Genomic DNA, 24690 nt, shown 5'->3' with positions numbered 1-24690 from the left:
TAGTAATGATCTATACCACCAGATAGTGCTGCTTATTTGTAAATTCGAAACTAGTCTTACGTACGGAGATCAGTAACGCAGAATAATTGGCAAGAGAAAGAAAGAAAGATTGAAAAATCGACTTTATTATCAGAATCGATAATAGTTAGTTAAATCGATTGAAATTATTTTGAGAAAAGAAGATCGTGATTGAGAATGTTCGAACGTTAACGTTGTTAGAGTCATTGAGACACGCGTCGCCTTGACGACAGCAACAGAGTGTTCGAATTTGTTCGTAAAATCATTGTAGTCGGTCGGTGTGTCGATAGAAGGAAGAAAAACCGAGATATTCAAAAGGTTTAGAAATGAGAAGGACATACGGAAACACAAGAGTGATTTTTCCGAAATTTTTCATATCATCCGAATCGATAAAGTCAATATGTTTCTTTGAACTCGTGCAACGCAAGTTATCATACATTTTTCATCTTTTTCTTTTTTTCTCCTTCTCGATCCTTGGAAATGTTAATAAATACGTTTTTAGACCTTGATAATATGTTCAAAATATATTCTTTATATACGTTTTAATAATACGTTTCATTTTCATTATGTGTTTTTCTTTTATTTTATTTCCTTTTTTTGAACTGCAGTTGTTGAATAATAAATGTTATTATTCAACAACTGCAGTTTAAAAAAAAGAAAAAAATGATTTTATTTCCTTTTTTTGAATTCCAATTGATTCATTTATTAACATCTTTGCTTTAAAAACAAAATTCGTATCGTTTGGATAGTTCTCTTTCGGTTTGTTTAACTGGACAGATTCAACTGTAAACGTTAACATTTCTATTCTGTATATTAACGCGAGAAAGAATAATCGTTGAACGAGTAAACTAGAAAAAGTAGAGAGTAAACAGATAACTGTGCGAGACGTTTAATATCGTCTCTGTAATAACAAACTTTTTGTCTTATCTTTTTTCATTTTTAATAATAACGTTATTCTTCTAATTGAACTGTTTATTTATTGAAGAAAATTGTTATATTGTAGATTTGTCTTTGCCAGACAGTTTATAGGAGAAATGAAAAATAGTAATAATATTAATAATTGGAAATAAAAAGAAAAAAAAAAAGGGGAAGAAAAGTCGGAGTTAGTTTTGCAAAGAGTTCATCATTAACGAGATATCGGAAGTTAAAAGAAAGAAAGAGAGAGAAATATACCCGTTATGGACAGTCATTAGTAAGATAGTTGTGTGTGTGTGCGAGTGAAGTGACGACCACCTAATCCAATCCCAATCCTCTTCCGTTTCTTTTTTTTCCTTTTTCTTATTTCTTTCTTGCGGTTTATCTGAATTTTTCAATACCGCGTGCTCCTTCAGCGGGATAAACATTCAAAATGGCGTCTTCAGAATTGGGAAGAGAAAACGATGAGTATGGACTTGGATATCAGAATACTTTGGTGAGTTTTTTATTTTCTTTTTATTACTATCTTTATTATTTTTGATCGTTTGAATATAATCGTTTGATTTTTTCGGCGGCTTATCATTGATGTCATTATGAACAAGGACAAAATGCACGCGAAAAGAGTAAAAATTTGGAAGCGTCTTACGTATCGAATCGATAAAAGCAAGTTTAGAGTGCAATTCGATATTCGATACGTACGTGTACGCGCATCGTTTTACGTTGTAAACAATATTTTTTAAGATCTTACTTACGGATTTATCTTTCACAGAGTATTTTTTAATTTTTTTTTTTTCTTTTCTTTTTCAATACTTCGAATTAGATTACTTTGCAGAAATAATCCAAATGGATGACACAATGAAAACGTTTTTTCTTGAACGTTTGATGACGTACGAGTATACTACACAGCCTTATATATTTGAGTATAGAACAATGCGAGCCGAGAAACGCGCCAAAAGTGACGGCAAGGGTTGCAAACCTATTTTCATGTTTATTCTTAGCTTAAGTATACTCTTAGGCGTAAATAGTTGTAATAATAGAACGTTTCATATAATAGAAATCTAATAGATTCTGCAAAGAGAGCAGAATCATTCTATCCATGCACACGATCGTTATTAAAAACACGTGCTTTCAACTTTCTTTCGTGCTTTTCTCCGATATTCTTTGATATCTGCGATTTATCGATTTATTATAGTCGAAACGCGGTCGTCCTCTTTTTAAACAAACAAATCGGTTCGTCTATATAATAAATTCGATTTAAAATTTTTTTATTTATAGATGGTTTTCTTTTTCTCTCTCTCTCTCTCTCTCTCTCTCTCTCTCTCTCTCTCTCTCTTTCAGTTATTTCAAATGTCAGGGCAGCTGAATAAAGATGCGTAAACGTAGCTTGGCGAGACACTTCTTATTTCTTTATCTTTGTATTTAACTTTAATTTACTCGCTGGTGTGTTGCTTTTGCCGTTGTCACTGGTCTATAAAGTCATTTTTACGTTTGCCAAATTCCCGGGACATTTAACAGATTCCTAACAATATAACATAAGTTTTAAGCACAATGCTGGATATTCGCGTATCTTGAACGCGACTATAATTATTCTCTTCGAGATAGAGATAAATTGTATTCAGCACTAAAAGATGTTTCTTTTTCTTTTTTATTCTAAACAGATTTTATTCTCTTTTCCTTTTGTGGATATTGTTTCGATTAAAAGATCTTCGATTATCGAGACCTTTTGTTTTCAACACATTTCATTTCCTCCTTCCACGATTTTTACAAACGACGAATATAAAGTCGAGATAACATTATATATATCGTGACATCATAACTTGTTAGTGTCGATTATCGCTCGAACATCGTTTATTGAAAACGTTTCATATCAAATATATATTATATTATTTATTCCCTTACTTTTTTGCAGTGTCAACTTTAATTATGTCCTTTTTTCTTTTCTATTTTTTTTTATTCATTATCGATCGCATATTATGAGTATTAAAAATCCTTCGAATTTTTCTAAGATTCTCTTTTTTTTCTTTCACACACATACACACATTCGGTAATAATGATTCAGAAGTATGATCGTTTCGAAATATGTAGATAATAAACGTGATTTGATCGCATTGCGTGTCATCGGAAGCATGATTGCATCATTCCTTTATGCATTTATTTACACATATACAGGATGTTCCAAAAACTCAAGAACAAACTAACACGATTTGTTTTAACCCTTTTGTTACTAGCGACCCATACAAAATATAAGATAGCGATCGTTCATACAAAAGCCTGTATATACGACTCCTCTATACATAAATATTCATAGCTATTTAATAAACGAATGCGGAATTTGTTCTAGCGATTATATATGTTAACTAATCGAATTATCACATCGATTCAAGGATTTCGATCATCGAATAAACGGTACACGCACGTTAGACGCATTACGTTTCATCGCTTCTTGACTTTATTATTATATCTCTACTCGTTTATTTATTTTATTTATTTGTCATTTTTTGTGATACCTTTAAACGATCATTTTTAGAATAAAAAATAAGTTCTAGACGAAAATATAAAGTACACTGAAAATACTGTGATATATTATTATTGAATTATTAAACTCGTTAGAATTTAAACACGGATGAAAGTTCATTTTCGCTTTGATTACTTTCTCTATTTACCTACTATATATATAAGATAACTCGACAAAAAATGAAAGAAAAAATGAGAGATTTGTTGCTTGTCGAGAGCAGAGATAAGACGTTCTTTAGTTGCTTGTAGACCGGCAGAATGTTCGCTAGTGGTATTACAGAAAATGTCTTTCGATGATAATAAGAATCGAGGTCGAGAGAGAGAGAGAGAGAGAGAGAGAGAGAGAGAGAGAGAGAGAGAGAGAGAGAAAGAGAAAGAGAGAGACTAACGAGATCGTTGCCGATTTTAAACTTGGAATTATAAGAGGAAGAAATGAAGGAAAGAAAGAAGGAAGGAAGGGGAAGACGAAGAAAAGATATTAATTTATCTCATTCCATAGTTTTAGAGTTAGGAATTTATTTAAATAATAAAAGTTTTTTTTTCAATAATTGTGAATTTTCCTCAAACTTTATTCATACATTTAATTGAATAAACTTGATCATAACTTACTTCTCGCGTGTGCGCGCGCGCTTTCTCTTCAATGAGGACACATAATACCTACAAAAAAATATATATATACATTTATATGTGTATTTTTGTGTACATACGCGTATTGATAAAGTCCATTAGACAAATGATTTATTCTTACTGGTTTTTAATCGAATTGATTAAAGCGTTGGGATCGAAAAGGTGTTTTTAAATATATATATAATCGATTCTACAAACTGTAAGAGGAAGCACGCAAATATTTATTCGTTAACTTTAATGATATTCAAATGCTGCCATATCTATGTACCATAATATGTACACATTTACATATACATTCACTTATATTCTTTATTTTTTTCTTTGCAATTTGTAATATTTTCATTTTCGAGTATTTCTATTGAATTAGCTAATATTTAGTTACGATTTTCATATACTACAAGATTTAATTAGTTATATAATAATAATAATAAATAAAATTGTGTAAGTTTATTCATTTTTTCGGATGTCGTGGGTATGGTTTACTATAAATTCGATCGTACATACGTATCGTCGCGTAATATACGAATCTTATATGGGTCGATGGAGCTTTTGCATGAATCTGTATATAGGTCGTTAGTAACGAGAGGGTTAATTACACACCCAGTAAAGATTTATAAAACTGATAATTCTACTACGAGAACCATGCGGGCGAGATAACGGTTTAAAAATACTATCTAATTCACATAGACGTTCTTCCTTTTCTTTTTATTTTTTTTTTTTTTACATATGCTTTCACATATCTGTACGTGTGGATGTGCACGTGAATGTTCAAGGATAATGCACGCAATCGATTGTGCCATTTTTAAATATTTTTAACGATTAACAATAAAGGATTGTTGTATGGGAAAATGTGAGGAAGTTGAAAAGAAAAAAAAAGGAACAAGGGCTTAAATTACATTTTAATTGGATCTGATTACTATAACAGTATCGTTAGCAGAGAAATAAACAAATAGAAAATCGCGTATAATTCGTAAACTGAAGCTAAGTCGATTTGAAAAATGAAATTTGAAAATGGCGCCGTTCAAACGTCTCCCAGGGTGTCCAACACTCGAAACAAGTTTTCTCGGGCAGTGTCGACAACAACGAGAAAAGAGACATTGTGATGGAACACGATCAAATGGACGAAAACACATCGACGATCGATCCTATCGTCATTATCGTCAAGTTATGCGTTTTTGCCGATATATTTAAATACATTAGAAAACTGAGAGAAAATCGTAAATAATGAAAACCGTGTTTCTCGACAAAAATAGTAATAAATGTCGTAAACTTTACGTGAGGAGTTACGTAATTTTGATTTGTTGTTGAACGTAGTGAAAAAGGCGCCAAATTGAAATGTGGATGCGTATCGCGACAACAAACTCGTGGAGGTTCAATAACAAAAAGTGATAAACAAAAGAAGAAAATAGAAAAAAAGCAATTAAGATAAAATAAAATGATCGATCAATTAAATAAGTGTATTAGTTTAACGACGATATTTGCGTCCTCGAAGTGTATGTGAACATATTTTTCTAAGATAAAATAATTGCCTTGCTCGTCGTAAAATCGATGAAGCTGGAACGATAACGTGGATCTTTCGAATATAACACTCACTCAGTGGGTTGTTTGGTAACGGCACACACGCAGCGTTTTTTAAAGCGATAGAATACATTTCATTGATACTGGTTGCGTCGAAGTGAGATACAGGTCAAGGGTCGAAACGGTTCAATTTTATTTTTCATTTATTCGAATGTGAGATAAAGAAAATAAAAACGCCAGAAGAAGAAGAAGAAGAAGAAAAAAAAAGGAGGAAAGAAAAAAGAAGTTAGAAAAATGATAATCTGTTCTCGTGGAAGCTCGTTGATACGAGTTTGCGTATCGACTCAGCTGAGGACATTACAACAAATTTCGAGAAAAGAAGCAGACGTTGCTGGTATTGTTGTTGGTACCGCAAGAAATATGGCGTCCAGTAGTAATACGAAGGATATGGTTGTACCAAAAGAAGAAGTCGTCAGATTCATTAAGGAATGCATGTGCAAAGTGGGAACACACGAAAAAGATGCTCACGTAGTTGCATGCCATTTAATGACCTCTGATTATCGCGGTCACTTTAGCCATGGTATGAACAGAATGCAGATGTACGTGAACGATATTCAAAATAAAATCATCGATCCTGTCGCCAAACCAGAGATCATACGAGATTTTAAGGTTCGAGACAATTTTAACGAAATGATGGAACGCATGCTTTCGGAGTTATCAGATGTTCTTTCATTTGATTTATTTTATTAGAAAAATATATTTACGTCATTTAATGTGTGTTGATTAGAGTTGTTACCTTTCAATGATTATATCATTGGTATATATCACATTTGCATCCTCAGTTTAGATATAAACGCATCGGGAGCAACCTTGAAATATTAACGACCGATTAAACGATAAAATAAGATACTTCTCTCTCTTAACAATATCTATTTTGTATCGCGGGAGTAACATTCGTTGTCGGGTTGTAAACATTAAATCCACCTATATCTAATTAACGATCGCAAGCGCGTGTTAAGATTCTTACGTAATCGGCAACAACATTAACAAGCCGACGATCAAATATCGTAATTATCTTGTGGAAAGTAAATATTCGAGATTTTTCTCTGTCTCCTCTTCTTATCTATATTTTTCCTATTGCGCGCATTACGTGATGCTTCAAAATTCGGTTCGCCGAAAAACTAATAATAATAAAATATAAAATGTATATTGTTCGATTCTGGAAGCATATAGACCATTTAGAAAGGAAATAGAAGAAATCAAATAAATATATAAATAAAGATACATTTTTTACAGGCGATAGCTTTGGTAGACGGACGAAATGGTTTGGGTCAGGTAATCGGCAAGTATTGTATGGAATTAGCGATAAAAAAAGCTAAGGAATATGGCATTGGTATGGTATCAGCTCGAGGATCGAATCATTTTGGTATTTGTGGTTATTATACGTTGATGGCTATGAAACAGGGTCTGATTGGTTTCAATTGTACTAACACGAGTCCTTTGATGGCACCGACGCGTAGCAAAAAAGCTGCTTTGGGAACAAATCCTTTGTCCTTAGGCATGCCTGCAGAAAATGGGGACGAATTTCTTTTGGATATAGCTACTACTGCCGTGGCACTGGGGAAAATTGAGTTGGCTATGAGAAAAGATGAGTCGATACCCCCGGGCTGGGCTCTCGACAGTCATGGTAAAATTACTACGGATGCTCAAAATGCTTACGATGCGACTCTCCTGATGCCTTTGGGTGGCGAAGAACGAAATTCGGGTTATAAGGGTTACGGATTTGCTACTATGGTCGAAGTTCTTTGCGGTGTTCTTTCTGGCAGCCAGTTTGGACCGAACATTCGTGCTTGGAAAAAAGGCGACAAGATTGCTGATTTAGGACATTGTTTCATGGCTATCGATCCCGAGGCTTTCGGTACTGATTCGAAAAAGAGATTGGCGGTTTTGCTCGGTCAACTTCGGGAACTTCCAACTGCAGGTGAACTACCCGTTCTCGTGGCTGGTGACACTGAAAGATGTGCCATGGCGAAGGTCGATAGAGAAGGTGGAATAGAATATCATCCAAATCAAATAAAAGACTCTGCTGAATTTGCTCAAATCATGGGGGTCTTGCCCATGAAATTAATACCTAAAATTTCCACTTAGATTTTAAGACGTTTGCATATTATATTGCGTATGATACTGTTAGATAGATTAGATTTAGATTTCGGTTAAATCAATTTTTAAGACCGAGGAACAAATTAGTGACCATTAATATATAGTTTTTGTGACCCCATTAAATATATATTTTAATTGACGAAAGACACGCGCGATACTTGATTATTTTAAACAGATATATTTTTCTACTAATAAATAAATCTACGATATATATAATATAAAAAAGTTTATTAACTGGTTACTAACTACTGTACCGACTACTGTACGAGATTGATTGCTTTTTTTCTAAATAAGTCCAACAATCTTACTATTTAAAGTTGATTAGATTACGGTCAACCGCTATGAATAACAGGTTTGTTTACCCTATCAACATAATAACTCTCTTTTACAGAACAATTTATTTTTCTACAAATATTGTATATTATACATGTATTTTTTGTTAACAATAAATTTATTTATTTAAGCATTTATTCGTATATTTTCTCTAGTTAATTTAATCGTTGAACCATTGAAACGAATGATAAATCGATTAAGATTACGAAATGAATCGCGATGACAGTTTTCATGCTTTCGTTTCTATTATCATTGCACGAACAGTGTTTATCTCGTTTATCCATAATAAACAATTGCTTGTAACGATTCGATGATTTCAAGGAAACTAGGTTTTAATGCACGATGACATAAGAGATATGCGGTTTCATCATGTTCATGATTATGCTCATGATCACGATTAGGATCACGATCAAGAGCTTGATCAACGACAACAGTGGTCGATGATGACCTTGAATATCGACTCGTCCAATTGACATTTTGTTTGAATTCTCGATTCGTTTGGTGGTATATGAGTATTAAAGTAATAATATATTTACGTTGTTTCGTCGTTTCACGATCGACCAGTTTTTCTAATGACATCTCATATTTCGTGGCAAACTTCTCTCGTTGCATAATTGCATCCTTTGTGGCGAGGCGAACGATGAGAAAATTACGCTGGTTCTATTTTTTTCTTTTTTTCTTCTATCGAGATAATAAAATAGACAAGATAAAAGCGAAATTAGCCCTCTTTAACTGATTCTTGCTTTTGTCTCTAATAAGCAAATGTTATGCAATATGAAATTTATAGCGTAAGTTATACTAATTGTAATTATTATAAAAGAAGTAAATCTCTGTCTCTCTTATATATATATATATATATATAGTATATAAATAATATTATATTAATTAAAATTGAATAATTGGTAGAGTTATACTATCATTAAGAAAATCTAAAAAGTAATAAGTTTAATTATACTATATTTTGCTTATATATATGCAATTAGATAATATAAAATTATATTGATAATATTGTTTTTACGAATTTCACTATAGTATAATTATTATAAATATTAAGAAATACTTATATATACACATAAGCGATAATGATAAGTATTATTAAATGAAATCACATTAAAAAATACAAATTTTTCTCATAATTACGAACATAGTAGAGCATTGGTATTTAGGGAATTCGATACACACGGACGACGATCTTTTCCAGAGAATATTTTCAAGTTCCATTACAGAAAGTGGTAAACAAGGTTATCGTCTTGGAAACGCTCACGACTCGAACGATTTCTTGCTATCATTACATTAAGTACATTTCGGTAATATAATTGTTGATATTAAACGTCGATAAATTTTACTCTGAATTTGTTTTCTTACATAGAGGCATATACATATGTTTAGATTTTGCTTGTGAAATAAAACTTTACGTAAGAGAAGTTATCGATTAAACGCGCACAGTAATTTATATTCTATTCCATAGAATGACCATTGGAATAGATTAGCTAGTTTCTTGTCACGTTAAAGAAGCACCAAGGAATTTCGCACTTTCTATATCGTCGTGGAGAAAGGATAGTAAATAAAAGCGAAAGAAGAAGAAGAGGAAGAACAACAAATAAGATTATTTCAAATGATTTAATTAAAGAAATGAATTCTAAAAAGACACAAATCATATATAATTTATAAATAATATTTTAATATATAATAGCAAATACATATAAAAATACTATACACTTTGTATTAAATAATGAATATTGAAATGATGGCTATTCTCTGATCGTTGCTCGAATAATAAAAAACAAAGAATGAAAAGAAACGAATAGGTTTATTCTAGGTCAGTGACAACTTCTTAAGAATTGTAAATCAAAACGTAAAACGAAAATATGTCGTTTACGATTGTTAAAGCAAAGAAAAAAACAATCGAAAATTAGTGGCACTTTACTTCAATCGTTCTCGTTGTGCACATGTTATCGTCACTTATTATCGCCATTTATTATCGCATATTTCGCTCATTGTTCAAGAAAACTTTTGTGTGCGTTGTTATTTAGTGAAGAATCTTTAGCTCCAATAATTGAAGTACACTTTTTGATTTACATAAAAATTGTATTTCAATCCTTTTGAAATATTGAAATGAAAACAAAAAGGGAGAGGGAGAGGGAGAGAATAATACAATAGTGAATAATATAATGAGAAAGAAGCAGATGTTTTTCTTGAAATTATACTGGAAAGGAATAGTTAGTATGAGAGACGCGTGCACGAGGTCGAAGAGTTATCGGTGAGCTTTGTTTGTTGAGCATATTATCGACCACCAGGCGATTACGTGCTTCCTAAATATCATATATTTTTTCTACACAAAAAATGATAGACAAAAAATTGAACGATAATAGTTTAGCTTATATAAAGTGTTCATAAGTTTTACGATGCTTCTTTTGATTTGTGTATAAATCATTTATGCGTTCCATAAATGTAACATTAATTATGTGCAATAAAAAAGAAAAGAAAATAAGGATAGACAGTGAATATTTTGAAACGAAGAACCAACAGCAGCAGTCGTTGTCGTCGTCGTCGTCGTCGTGAGGCTAAACAGGAAGGAAGGCCCAGTAATTGAACAAACGATCCTATCCAAAATGCGATTGCATGCACTGTTGACGCATTCGAGCCGGGGTAATTCATTGCCGCTATGCTCCATGCGACTGACATTAACTAATTCAATGGTCTAATACATCAGTGTTATAGGGTCATGGAACCCATGGGACCGATTATTTTTATACATTTGTAACTATTTTCCTAACCATCGATCTTACAATTAGAGATTTCGACGACACCATTTAGTGGATTCGTAAAAAGCATTATTTTCACGAGTCATCAACGTTTTTGCTCGTTTAATGTTTGTAATAATAATGAAATTATATAATAATCAAAGGAAACTTTCATCTTACGATAAATTCATCGGAAAAGAAGATTCAAAGAGACAAATCTATTTTTGACGTCGGAGGGATTCTCAAGTGTAATTTTCGCAAACATACGATTCTAAATAAAGGCGGTAGATTCTAATTAAGATTCTAATTACCTCTTTGCGGGATATAAATTTTGAAATTATTTTCGCAGTCGGTGGACTTTTTTGTTGTATTATCTCAAACTACGCTATCTTAGCAGTTGCTTACTCTAAGTAGAAGCACAAGTCGGTAAACTCAAATAAGTTAATTTATAACACAGCAGTTCTACAACTAACAATAACTTTAGCCGGGTTTCTTACCGGTTCGTTAGAAGAAACGATTTGCAATCAGTCGTTTTTTAATCGGCCAATTATTGGGATCCTCAGAGATTATACATTCTGATTTAGCGAATTTTTACATAGTTTAAGGTACGTATGTTCATTTGTAATACCGAATTGCACGCAAGAACAAAAAACAAAATAAAATATCCGTTAATCCGATAGAGGAGGAAAATTTCGATGATATTATTTGTGAATTTGTCGGGGAAAAAATGTCGAATAAAAGTTGGAAAGATGAATTTGCATAAAAAAGAAAGAAAAAAAAAAAGAAAATGATCTCGGTGTATGTACGCACGTGCTCGAGGAGGTTTATTTAAGACGGACACTCATCGCATTACGCGTTAATTTCAAGCGATATGATAACCGGTGACTTTGAAGGCAACATCCTACGAGAGCCCTCGGGAAGTCCTCAATTGGTGTGCACGGCTTTCGTACAGTCGCTACTAGAAACCTTACCGGCCACCACATCAAACGACAACATACGTTCGATAACTATACCAAACATCCAACCTACGTATTTATCTTTTTAATTATCTAGAAAAAACGCTTCGGAAAGCTTATCTATCATTGGACACAACTATGCCGTCCAATCTATTCCAGAGAAAGGTTTATTATACATTTACAAGTTGATACTATTATATTATATATGGCGACCCTCGGTCAAGTTAATGAGTCCACGGGACAGGTCATTTAACGAACACCAATTTTTTGAGATAATCGCCGGAAGAGATCAAACTTTGTGGCTACCTTGTCACAAAGCAATATATATATAGGCACAGACACACACAGCCATACGCAACCAGAGCATATAAAAATCATTAAGATCCGCTTGCTCTAAGTATACAAAATATTTGCTAAAACTTTTCAAAGAAATAGCAAAGTTGTACAATTTACAGCATTGCAATCTCTGATATTTCTTTGAAATGGCTTTTGAAATGGCTTTGACAGTAACATATATATATAATAAATGATTTGAAGACAAGAAAGAGGATTTAAAAAAGTTCAAATTTGGATACACGAGTAATTGTCAATTCGAGCACGCGTTACATTAAATTAAACAAATATTATTGTTGAGATGAGGGATAAGAAAAAAAGAGAGAAAAAACAATGAATATTATAGATTTTGTTTTCCAATAGATAAATCAATTCTCTAACGCGATAAGATCATCATAGAGGTGTTCGCTAACACAATGGATTATTTGAATTGACCGAAGTAGAGGACATTATTTTGCACACATAGTAGTTTGTCTTTAGGTGAGCGTACGCGTGCACGCGTTTATATGTGTAGTTATACTACGATTCGTGCACTACGAGTTGTACGAAGACGACGACGACGACGACGACGACGACGACAGGGATGGCAAAGTGAGGCTGATGAGTTCGTAAATTGGAGCAGCCTAGGTCCTTCTCTCGTTCTCTCTCTTCTCGTCATCAGTATGTGACTCACTGACGCTTCGCGTTAGATCGTTCGCCGTTAGGCCGATCTGTACGGGGTTTGCCATTAACTTTCTTTTTTTGTTTGCTTCACTCATTCTCTTCTTTCTCTTTCATCTACTCTTCTCCATCTCTAATGCCAACAAGTGCTTTTCATCTGACATAAGATTTTGTAAGAATTGTGAAAAGATAGAGATAGAGAGAGAGAGAGANATTATCATAAATAAAAGTCGAGGAAGTTAATTCTACCATTCGGTCGAATTCCTTGGAGGACGATAATTTATGTCGACTTTTGCCGCGGGCACTCGCGTCAACTTCTCTTTTTATCTTTTTACTTTGCAAAAGAAAGAGTAAATGAGAGAGAGAGAGAGAGAGAGAGAGAGATAGAGATAGAGAGAGAGAGAGAGAAAGAGAGAGAGAGAGAGAGAAATATTTGTCAATATAATAATAAAAAATAAAGAAGAAAATAAATATAATAGATATGGTCTCGCGTGACTTTTGCAAGGTTCTTCCTACGTGTTAGCTCCGATCACACGTCCGAATCGTTCTACGACCGGATGCCGATCGTTACGCCTTTCGTGAGAGTGAATTGTATCTATCATGTCGTTGAAAGAAATTCATTCTTTCGAGCTCTAGCTAAAGATTTGTTCTCAAACGAAATATTGATTGATTGATTTATTTATTATAGTAGCTTTATATTAGAATTCGTTAGAAATCGTTGAAAATTGACATTGATGAACAAATGAACGAATCTAATTGACATTGATACGTTTAATTTAAAAATAATCAAATCATATATTTTGTCTCTCTTTTACTCTCTTATTTTTGGTCACGTTTAAGACGTAAGACTTTATAAGATATAATTTTGACGTGATAGATTGTAATGCGCTAAAGCCATTGCCTGTGAGTTTTCATTGAAACGATATCGAAATAATAGGGACCGGTTAACAATATGGCGAATCAAGCAACAAAAAAGGAACTCTTGGAGGAGAGCCTCCATCATCATCATCCGGAAGGCAACGAAGAGGAGGTTGACAAAGAGTGGGAGGAATTTACGAGACTGATGGCCAAGTTGAAGGAAAATCGGCGAAATAGGTCGCATAGGTAGAGAACAATTGTTCTATTTAATATTATGCATGGCACACTATCGTTAAGAATTTGTTTCATTGAAACATCGAATTTCCCCCTACCCCCATTTGGTTAATTATATTGGCCAAAATATTATTATTTCACATTCGTCGATTGTGTTCGGATAGATTACTTACAATTTTTCTATTCGTAGATTATCTATAAAATATGAATTCATTTTTATCAGTAGAATATATCTGTCTAACATAAGATTTCTTTTTATCTTATATTTTTCTTTCATATATAATATATCACCCTTTTAAAAAAGAATCTTTTTATCAGACCTTCGCAAGCCTTCTACCCGTGTCCTCTACCAAATCCTGATGAGGAGCAACAAGAATTCGATCCTTTCGACTATATAAACACAATTGTAAGACATTATTTATTTATAATTTGTCATGAAAATTGCTCAGCATGAAGGAATGTTAGACAAAAGCTCAAGAGAATGTTATAATATTCGCTTGGAACAAGTATAAGGAAGGTTATTCTCTTCTTAGGAAAACCGAGGAATATGTGAACCGTACAATGTAATAAAACGCGAAGGTCAAATTCGAAAATTCGAAAATTACAAGGAAAATCCTTACGATCTTTTTTTCCCGTTTCTTTATTTTTTCCTAAAAAAAAATAACACTCATAAACTACTCGCGGAAAAATGAGGATTTCGTTTGGACACTGTCTAACTTCCTGGGGGAGAATGAAAATGAACGATGCCAATGAACGCCACTCGGATTTATAATTATATCGTCGTTGTTGCTGCTAGACGAATCGTAGACGAGTTATCTTTGCTTGCCAACAAGAACAATACTCATCTTTTCTTATATTAGATGAATTTCTTGAATCAATCTTTATCATCTGTTTAACCATGTTTATACAATTGTATTCCTTCCAAAATAATGAAATCTATTGGAAATATAAAAAAAGAAATTGATCTTGTGTCTAACAGAGATTTTGTATGGTCCGTAAAGTGAGGAGCGGTACCGATGGTCAAAGTGACACGACCTTTGAACGATCGCCAAGCGTACGACGACGAGGCTACATTTGAAATAAACCTAGAGCGAGATAGTTATATGCACATCGCGTCACGTGACTCGATTTTAGATGCACACAACCTTTTCTTTTGCACCCATACACACCAATTGCGATTATATTTTCTTTTCCTTCCAAGTATTTCTAAATTCGGTTCCCCTAAAAAACCCTCATTTTAAAACTTTAATTTGATGAAATATAAATATGAGAGACGTACGTAAGAGATTTTCGTACGAGACAAATGAACGTTGTCATTTATCGTCGTCGGTTTAGACCGTAGTCGGGAGTCTGCAGACGAGTCAACCTTGCCGAAGAGAATATCATCGACCTTGCGACTTTAACGCATTGTACGCGCGAGCGTACGCGCGCGCGCACGTGCGTTACTCAATGCAGTCTGATCTTTCTAATAAATTCTAAAAGATTGTGCAAGCTTTTAGGGCATGCGTGATCGGCATCGAAAATCTTATTTCATGTTAGGGAGAAAACTATAGTAAATCTATATGCATGTACAAAATATATATTCACATGCATTTTGTTATATTCGCATTAGCTTCATCAACGAATCGCATAGATTTTATATATGTGATCTAATAATAAATAAACAAACGTATGATCGATTTCAATGTTTCATCGTGTCATAAAAAAGGAACAAAAGCTTTTCAGATTCCTTTTTTCATTTCCTTTAAAGATTTTCTTTTCTTCTTTTTCGCTACAAATTTCTTATTAATTATATAACGTCAAATATATCCGTGGTATAAACGACTTTCCGTAGAATACGATTAGAAGGGTGGTGGAAGGTGATCAGGGGAGGTAGAGGAGGAGGATGAGGAGGAGGAAGAGGAGGAGGAGGGGAAGGTCGTTACCTCGAAATTTATTTCTGTAAATTTTGAAGAAAAGAGGACGCCCAGGGTTCCATTACATCTTAATGGAACTTTATACACGTGTATACGCGCCAATGACTTGTATCGCTAATCGGTTAGGCCTAATTACTAAAATTGGATTAGAAACCGATTGCCCAGTAGGACAACGCCGACGCGTATCGTGTTGGAAAAATATATATTATAATAAATACTATAATTATTCCCATATGCGTGTATGCGTTCCTTTTAAAGAATTTTCTTAACTGACTAATTAAATCAATTTGTATTTTGCTTTTATCTTCTATTCGTAGTTTAAACAAAGATCTATAAAGATATTATAAATAATAAAAATGGCCGACAACGAATTCGAAGGATGTATACATCCGTGCGTAAACAAGAGACAAATAGATAGATAAATATATATATATATATATATATATATATATATATATATAGATAGAGATAGATATTGATATTATAATGTTAGATAAGACGTATATAACCCTTCAATTCGTAATGAAAATAGTTGTGAAAGTAAAACGAAGATAGATAAATACGTCTTTGATGTTAATACAAATTAGGGATTGTAATAAAAGCCTTGTAAACAATAGGGAGGATCCGCCCTTTAACGTTGCACGTTAGAAATCGCTAAAAATAAGAATTTCGATCGTTGCCAATTTTCAACAAATATGTTGGTAGTGGAAGTACGAAAACTGTCGTCGTCGTTGTCGTCAGTTTTCCTCCGCAGTTTTCCTCCGCAGTTTTCCTCCGCATGCAAATAAGCGTGGACGGGGACGGTAAATCCATTTTTTGTCTTCATACAAGAAAAGAATCAAACGGGAGAAAATCAATTTCGTTTGTTCTTAGAAAATAATAATAATAATAAAAGGATAAAGTAGAGAGGAAAAGAAAGAAGAAGAAGAAAAAGAAGAAGAAGAAGTAGAAGAAAAGTTTTTCGAAGAAGATGATCATCGTGTTTATAAGCAAGGAAGATTATCGAGAATTAGAAGATTTAAGGAATAAACGTATAATAAACGGATTCTATTTTATATAACGATCGATGAAGAAAATTAGGAAAAATATTTATCGTGAAAATTTGTTTTATTATCTATCGAGTATAAACGATTTGACGAAAAAGAGAGAACATGGATTCTATAAAATTATCATAATAGTGTGACTTTACGTGTTATGTGTCATTTCTCTATTTCTCATTTCACTCAACCGCGATTGCCAAGAGCAAGGAACAATAAGGATAGGCCGCTAAACCTAGGAAGAATCAGTTTGCTTTGCCAGAAATAACAAACTGATTTTAAACGAGTTGCCAAATCGAAAGAAACATTCTTCGGCGAGATACGTATCAAAGGTGTTTCTTATTTCTATCAACCATTTGGTAAGAGCACCGATTGGGTATATCAAATAATCGATAAGGAATACCATCATCAATCGGGTGATTAGAAAAAGGAAAAAGGATGTTCGATTTATCGACGAAAAAGATCCAGCATAAGTTGGAAAATTGGAAAAAATCGTCATCGGTTACTTGACGCTATTCGCGATCATCGACGTTTAATATTTTCAATCATTTCTTTCTGAGAAATATCATTAGCTTTCATGCCGGCCGTTCTACTTAATAGGGCATACTTTGTCTGTAACGATGACTACATTGTGAGTGTAAGCTCGTTGCTTAATTTACAACAAATTTCTAACTCGTTTCTAATTAATCATTTTAACAATATATTTCATTTTTAATAAATAACATTTCTCTTTTGATTCCCCGTGTGTCTTATATAGGCATATGTTTAATAATTCGAATATTGTTTATTCTTTCCAGTAATGATGATTTATTATATCCTCCATCTGTTCGAATGACTAATTTTTCGCTTTAAAGTGTATCTAATTTTATATGACCACTTACATCATCGTTTCCAGTTGTCGTCATCGTTATCACTATCTTCATCATAATCATCGTATTAAATTTACACATATATATATATATAATCATTTATTTCGAGGATAATAAAAAGAAACAAATTTCGAATTTGAAAGGTAATAATGAGCCATACAAATTTCGAAACGATAACGACATTCCTTATCATAAATGATATGATATATGTTTTATGTAGTAAAAAACGAGAATATATCATTTAAAATAACATATCGTTCGTTGTTATCTCGCCATTTAAATTTGAAATAGATAATCGGTAAACCTTGATGTAATCATCGATTGTAGAAACGTACATTTAGTTCGTCATTTGCTTAAAACAGATATTTCAGTTTCTCTTGGTACTAATCGTTCATTAGCAAACTCAAATAAATTTATATTACAAATTTAATCTAATCGTGAATTTGTTAAGTTAGTATTTATTTTGTTTGTTCTTTTAAATTGATCCAAATTTAACAGATCTGCGTGATTATTTTCTATGATTATTTAGAAGCGATAGAAAAACAAAAAGCAAAAGTTACAGTTATCAAGATCTTAAATCTTAAGATAAAAATGAATGGATCATTTGTAATTAGATTAAATTAAGATTTGATTGTCAATCTATTATTGGCATAATTTTACGGATTAGATAAAAATTGGTTGTTTAGGTAGATCGTGATTAAGTACATACTTGAAATTCGTCGGCAGTCTCGCGCCAAACATTACGGTGGAATCGAATTTCTTCCTTCGGTTAGAAATTATTCCAGTTATTATCCTCCTTTTGTGAAAAGAAAAGAAAAAAAAAAGAAACAGCAACAATCGAAACAGAATAAAACGCGCATGCTACAAAATGATTGAAATTGCTATCAATATGCCAGTGCTATTAAAAATAAGCATTATTAAGAGTTAGTATATTTCATATAATCACATTTTCTATAGCTTTTAGTTATATTCTTAGCATTTTCTCGGTTATGATTTGCATGTTGTTTGCGTAAGACGGAAAATTGTATTATATCACAAATTGATATTCGATCGATTTCTATTCAGATGTATGGTCGCTATACGAAGGACCTTGGGGAATACGCGAAGGAAGAAGCAAGAAGACTCAAGTATCATGAAAAGGCAAGAAAGAAGTATGACAAGACGAGAGCCGAGGATCTTAGAAAATCTAGAAGAGGCCCATTGTGTAGAAAACTCTTGGCATTGGTTGCTTTTGCTTGGAAACACACCGGAGCTAGATTGGGCGAAGATTGGGTATTTCTGGCACTTTTGGGTATTATTATGGCTCTCATCAGTTATGCCATGGATCGTGGGATCTCAATGTGCAACAACGGTCAGTTTGAAGAAATATTGAAAAAGCACTTATCGTTGTAAGTACTTTTAATAATCTATTTGTTTGTTTCACCAGCTAGAATATGGCTATATCAAGATCTGACGTCTCATCCAGCGCTCCAGTATCTCGCGTGGGTCTCCTTGCCCGTTTGCCTGATTTTATTCAGTGCTGGTTTTGTACATATAGTGGCACCGCAGAGCATAGGCTCTGGTATACCAGAAATGAAAACTATTTTAAGAGGTGTAGCTTTGAAAGAGTATTTAACTTTCCGGACCCTTATTGCTAAGGTGGGCATACTCAACATAACTCGAAACAACAATTGTATCGTTTGACAATTGTATCGTTTGACAATTTTATCGTTTGACAAGTTTATCGTTTTTAGGTGATCGGATTAACAGCCACTTTGGGATCAGGCTTGCCTCTGGGAAAGGAAGGTCCATTCGTTCACATTGCCAGCATCGTTGCGACTCTTTTATCTAAATTAGTCACCAGTTTTCAAGGCATTTATGAAAACGAGAGTAGAAACTGCGAGATGTTAGCTGCCGCTTGTGCGGTTGGCGTAGCATCGTGTTTTGCGGCACCCATCGGAGGTGTTCTCTTCAGCATCGAGGTCACCACAGTATACTTCGCGGTACGAAATTATTGGCGTGGTTTCTTCGCTGCGGTCTGTGGTGCCACGATGTTTCGACTCCTGGCAATATGGTTTCAAAGGGAAGAAACCATTACGGCTATGTTTGTAACCAATTTCACTATGGACTTTCCGTTCGATCCTTACGAACTTTTTGTCTTTGCTCTTATCGGCGTTGGAAGCGGTCTAAGTGGTGCCTTTTACGTCTGGTTGCATCGACAATACGTTATCTTTATGAGAAAGAATAAAAGTATGAACAGTTTCCTCCAGAAAAAGTAAGCCCTTCACATTGAAATATTTCATTTCAACTCTAATGAAAATTCATGAACTCTTTTTATTACGAGATATTTTCCAGTCGGTTTTTATATCCTGGTATCGTATCTCTTCTGGTATCATCGGTCTCGTTCCCATTGGGATTGGGTCAGTTTATGGCCGGTGATTTGAACACCCACGATCAGGTATATGGACTTTTTACGAATTTTACTTGGACCAAAGATAACTTGGGGGTCGAAGAAATGAATATAGTGAAACATTGGTCGACTCCGTACACCGACGTCTTCACCGGTCTCCTCAGCTACGTTCTATTCACTGTAAGTAGACAACGGTATAACGCCGAAATGATATTTTGATTATTATTTGAGAGAGCTCGCATATAAGGGAATATTATGAATGCAGTCAATAGAAAGAGTGGGATTCGATTCCAGTTCATCTTTTCCATCATAAGCTCGACAGTCCCCGTACCGTCTGGCATTTTCATCCCAGTTTTCAAAATTGGCGCAGCCCTTGGTAGAACCGTTGGCGAAGCTATGGCATTTTGGTTTCCGACTGGTGTTCGATATAATGGAATTATCACTCCCATTATACCAGGTATTACCGATATAATATCCGATGAGATATATTTCAATGAATATTTATCTCTAAGCTAGTCAAACTAACGAGAAACATTCGCTCAATTAATATTATTTCTATTTAGGTGGTTACGCTACTGTTGGAGCAGCTGCCTTTTCCGGTGCCGTAACGCATACCATTTCCGTGAGCGTTATCATTTTCGAAATGACAGGACAAATCACTCACATTGTACCAATAATGATAGCAGTCTTGATCAGTAACGCGATTGCTGCACTTTTACAACCAAGCATATACGACAGTATAATACTTATCAAAAAGTTACCTTACCTGCCGGATCTTCTACCGTCGAGTTCAGGTACACTTTTTTTTTTCTTTTCTTTTTTTTTCTTTCCTTTTTTTTTCTTCAATCCTTTCTCGGTCATACTCATAATTCATACAATTGTCTTATAAAGCATTCGTTTTTGGACTCATAGCAAGGTAACACTATAGTTTCAATTCATTTCTTTCAATTCATATGTTTTCGTATAAAACAATTTTCAGGTATGTACAACGTTTACGTCGAAGATTTTATGGTACGCGATGTGAAATACATTTGGCACGGCATCACTTATCAAAGACTCAAAGAGATACTTAAGGAGAATCGCAAACTTCGTGGCTTTCCGCTTGTAGATAATCCAGAATCTATGATATTATTGGGTTCCATTCAAAGGCTAGAATTGATCAAATTAATAGAAAAACATATTGGTCGTGAAAGGAGATTACAGGTACTATCATTTTCTATTTGTACCTTTCCAAATTTCACTATTTTCTTACATTTCCTTTTGTTTAGGTCGCTCAAAAATGGCACAAAGAAGCAGAGGAAAGAGCGAAAGAAGAGATGGAACGTCAATTGAGAGAGCAAGAAAGAACAAGGAGACCTTCCAGATTTGAGGTCATCCCAGCACCTGACATTCTTAAAATGCAAAGACAAAGTGTTAATGATTTAACGATGTCGGCAAATAACGGTGGTGGGCCGGATCATGTAAGTAACATTAACGTTACGTCAGATCCTAAACGATCGATGTTTTTTTTTCTTTTTTTTTTTTTTTTTTTTTTTTTCAAGAAAATATATTCATCATTTGCATATGCATACTTTACTTGTTATTTTAGCATACGTACCATTCACCGGTCTTCGGAACACAACCAAAGAAATCTATTTTAAAGAAAACCAATTCCTTTACTTTAAAAGGATTTAGTCCGCTAGTCAGCCCTGCTGTTACACCTTACACAACGGTTACTGGAGCAGAAAGCAGGTAAACCAACGTTATCTCTTAATTATTGTACTTTTTTAAGAACGCGCCAAGACATTCAACAAAGGTTTCTTCTTCAGAATACGCCTGGCCTTTGAAGCAATTTTCCGAAAATCAGCAACTTTGCAAGATGTTGATCCGGATCCAGAAATAGGTACTGCTACGGTACGTGAAAGTCAGGATGGTATGGACGCTCAGGTACATCAACCTATGCTTTCTTCTAGTCCGGCTACGTCGAAAAAAGTACAATTGGTGAGTATTACAAAATTCACCATTTATTTGTTCACAATAACGTTATTCATTATTTTTGTTCTTTAGCCAAGGGAAAGAGTAATCGATATGTCAGCCGAGGACCAAAAAAGATGGGAAGAAAGCGAGATGGCTCTCGAAGTTGATTTTTCCAGGTGTCACATCGATCCGGCACCGTTCCAACTTGTAGAAAGAACGTCATTGTTAAAAGTTCACAGTCTTTTTAGCATGGTCGGTGTAAACCATGCTTACGTTACGGCCATTGGAAGGTTGGTCGGAGTAGTTGCATTAAAAGAGGTTTGTCGCAATCGAAAATAAAACTATTGACTAATATTGCTTTCAAAAGTCATCCAAATAAATATGTTATTTCATTTTTATTTTATTTTATTTTTTTTTTTTTTTTTTTTTTTAGTTGAGGAAAGCTATCGAGGACGCTAACGCAGGAATTTTGCCGATGCATGCGGAATCCCATGTCGATGCTTCGAATTCCAGTCTGATAAAAAGCGAAACGGAAGGGGAAAATAAGAACGTCAGTTCGATCGAGAATGAGAAAATTGAAAAAGTTTAAGATAGAATAGATTGAGGGAGAGAGAGAGAGAAAGAGAGATGCGAAAAAATATAATGACAAGTAAGAAAAGAAAGAAAGGAAGAAAAAGAAATAGCAAGCAACAAATGTGATAGTCACGTTGCATGCTGTGAGTAGCGTGACCTGAAAGATGCAACTGCGAGATGCGCCTCTTTTTACCTATTCCCTACATTTTTTTTCCTATCTTATAACTTCCTAATGGTATATCTATAAGCAACAAGTTCTTTATCGCATAATGGCAGTAACTTGCATATATTCCTCTCGTACTTAAGTTTGAGGTGTACAAAATAGTTACTGATATGTGTATATATACCATATATAAATATGTATGTATATGTATAGAAAGAGAGAGAGAGAGAGAGAGAGAGAAAATTCTTTAATTAATTTTTTAATTTGAACATCAATTTTTTTAATCATATTATTTTTTTAATTGGAACTAATATTCTCTACTTTGCAATAATGTAGACGAAACAATAATGTAATTTTTGGTTTGTATCACTTGATATCTCTTATTCGTGCATAGATGCCATTGTACGGAGAATTTTATCCAAGGAAATATATATATACGTATATACATATAAACAAATAAATATACATAGTTATACGAAGAACTTTAATTATGGTAAATTTATGCAAATGAGTTTGCTTGAAAGATCACGGTAAACATATGTTTGATCATCTATCGATATAAATCAATATAGTATACTATAAATATACGTAAACATATACGTTATATATACACATGCATTAAAAGTGCGTAAGCATGAGTGAGAATCAAAATGATTCGCAATTCAAATAAGGAAATCAATTACGCGTGTATATTCAAAAACGAAGAAAAAGGAAAGAGTTGTGAATATCAATCCTAAATAATTCATCGTTGTATAAAGTGAAATAAGTATCGATGATCCTAAATAAGGCTTCATGCTCAATATTGTATCGTGAATCACGATTTCCTTATTATTATAAGTAGGATAATTTATATAATAATAATAATAATGTATTTTTTTATTTAATATAAAAATGGACAAAATGATTCAAATTGCCAAAAGCAAAAGATTATATCCTAATGTCTGAAGAAAGGAAGGAAGGAAAAAGGAAGTAAAGAAATAAAGGAAAACAAAAGCACAAAAATCCAAGCGTAATTTAGTTAATAAGATAGTAATTATTTGAGTAGAACAACAAAGATATAGCACTCATGGAAAAACTCCCTTAGCTCGTAACTATCTGACTATGGTTGTGCCAGGTTATTATTTATTGTAATTGTTAGATTTATTAATTGAGATATAAGAGAAATACGCTCGCATTGCACGTGCTGACATTAAGGAAAGAACACACGAAGGTATCTTATCGCAACGATCATGACATTAATTCCGTTCATAAAAAAAAACTTTACTAATAAATATTTTTTTCTTCTATTAAAAATACACCGGCAATTGTAAATATTTATATGCATTTAATTTAATAATGTTTGCTTTTTCTTTTCGTTTTAATTCTCTAAATATAAAATAAACGCATGCGATCGTAATAAATAAAAACGTATTTAGATAAAAACGAATCTGTTTTATCTTTTGACAAATAATGTCATGAACGCGTAAGAGATTAAGCTACCTTGAATATTTTCTTCTATATATAACTCAACGTTGTAAATTAACAGAAAATTGAAACAAGACGCGTACAATAATGTCATGAAATTTTCTAATCAGAATGGGTACTCTATCTATATATCATGTATGTACAACAGCCCATAGATTTTAGAGTATTGTACATTCCATCCGATTATATTTCCATGATGCATTCTATCCTCGTGAAAACAATTAATTAACAAACTTGATCAAATTAATATAATAATAGCACTTTATAAATGCATACGCGTTATACTACGTTATTGTGAATAATACTAAACAATTTATCGCCTTTAAGTTTTCACAAATTGATCTTTGTAAGATTCTTGATAAAAAAAAAACATTTCTTGTATAATATGACTTGAAAAATTAATTGTATAAACAATAAAGGTTCTAATGATGAATCTAGGAACACACACACACA

General features: G+C 33.3%; 2 protein-coding genes across 4 annotated transcripts; both read left to right on the top strand.

Moving 5' to 3' along the window:
* Window positions 1-805: 805 nt before the first annotated feature.
* Window positions 806-24688, top strand: LOC106786696 (chloride channel protein 2). Of its 3 annotated transcripts, none has more exons than XM_014748361.1 (15): window positions 12600-12830; window positions 13716-13882; window positions 14189-14276; window positions 18758-19043; window positions 19119-19330; window positions 19426-19946; window positions 20027-20261; window positions 20376-20538; window positions 20645-20875; window positions 21061-21284; window positions 21350-21541; window positions 21670-21812; window positions 21890-22061; window positions 22128-22355; window positions 22471-24688. In XM_014748361.1, the coding sequence occupies exons 2-15, from the start codon at window positions 13731-13733 to the stop codon at window positions 22624-22626; spliced, it is 3003 nt and encodes a 1000-aa protein (XP_014603847.1). In that variant the 5' UTR covers window positions 12600-12830; window positions 13716-13730; the 3' UTR covers window positions 22627-24688. The 3 variants fall into 3 exon arrangements, with proteins under 3 accessions (XP_014603849.1, XP_014603847.1, XP_014603848.1); XM_014748362.1 differs by having other exon boundaries at window positions 12600-12837; XM_014748363.1 differs by lacking the exons at window positions 12600-12830; window positions 13716-13882; window positions 14189-14276 and adding an exon at window positions 806-1429.
* LOC106786698 (uncharacterized oxidoreductase YjmC) lies at window positions 4919-8222 on the top strand. Its single transcript, XM_014748368.1, has 2 exons — window positions 4919-6261; window positions 6889-8222. The coding sequence occupies exons 1-2, from the start codon at window positions 5887-5889 to the stop codon at window positions 7738-7740; spliced, it is 1227 nt and encodes a 408-aa protein (XP_014603854.1). The 5' UTR covers window positions 4919-5886; the 3' UTR covers window positions 7741-8222.
* Window positions 24689-24690: the final 2 nt, after the last annotated feature.

Source organism: Polistes canadensis, unplaced genomic scaffold (genome assembly GCF_001313835.1).
Source record: "Polistes canadensis isolate GaletaPanama2010 unplaced genomic scaffold, ASM131383v1 scaffold_80, whole genome shotgun sequence".
Taxonomy (NCBI): domain Eukaryota; kingdom Metazoa; phylum Arthropoda; class Insecta; order Hymenoptera; family Vespidae; genus Polistes; species Polistes canadensis.
This window is presented reverse-complemented; position numbering and strand designations above follow the sequence as displayed.

What these genes read in the sequence shown, in the direction of transcription:
- LOC106786696 (XM_014748361.1), top strand. Translation starts at nt 13,731, where the DNA reads ATGGCGAATCAAGCAACAAAAAAGGAACTCTTGGAGGAGAGCCTCCAT. An exon ending in AACAGTTTCCTCCAGAAAAA is followed by an intron (nt 19,947 to 20,026) that starts GTAAGCCCTTCA and finishes GATATTTTCCAG; the next exon opens with TCGGTTTTTATATCCTGGTA. An exon ending in GTCGTGAAAGGAGATTACAG is followed by an intron (nt 21,285 to 21,349) that starts GTACTATCATTT and finishes CCTTTTGTTTAG; the next exon opens with GTCGCTCAAAAATGGCACAA.
- LOC106786698 (XM_014748368.1), top strand. Translation starts at nt 5,887, where the DNA reads ATGATAATCTGTTCTCGTGGAAGCTCGTTGATACGAGTTTGCGTATCG. An exon ending in AGATCATACGAGATTTTAAG is followed by an intron (nt 6,262 to 6,888) that starts GTTCGAGACAAT and finishes CATTTTTTACAG; the next exon opens with GCGATAGCTTTGGTAGACGG.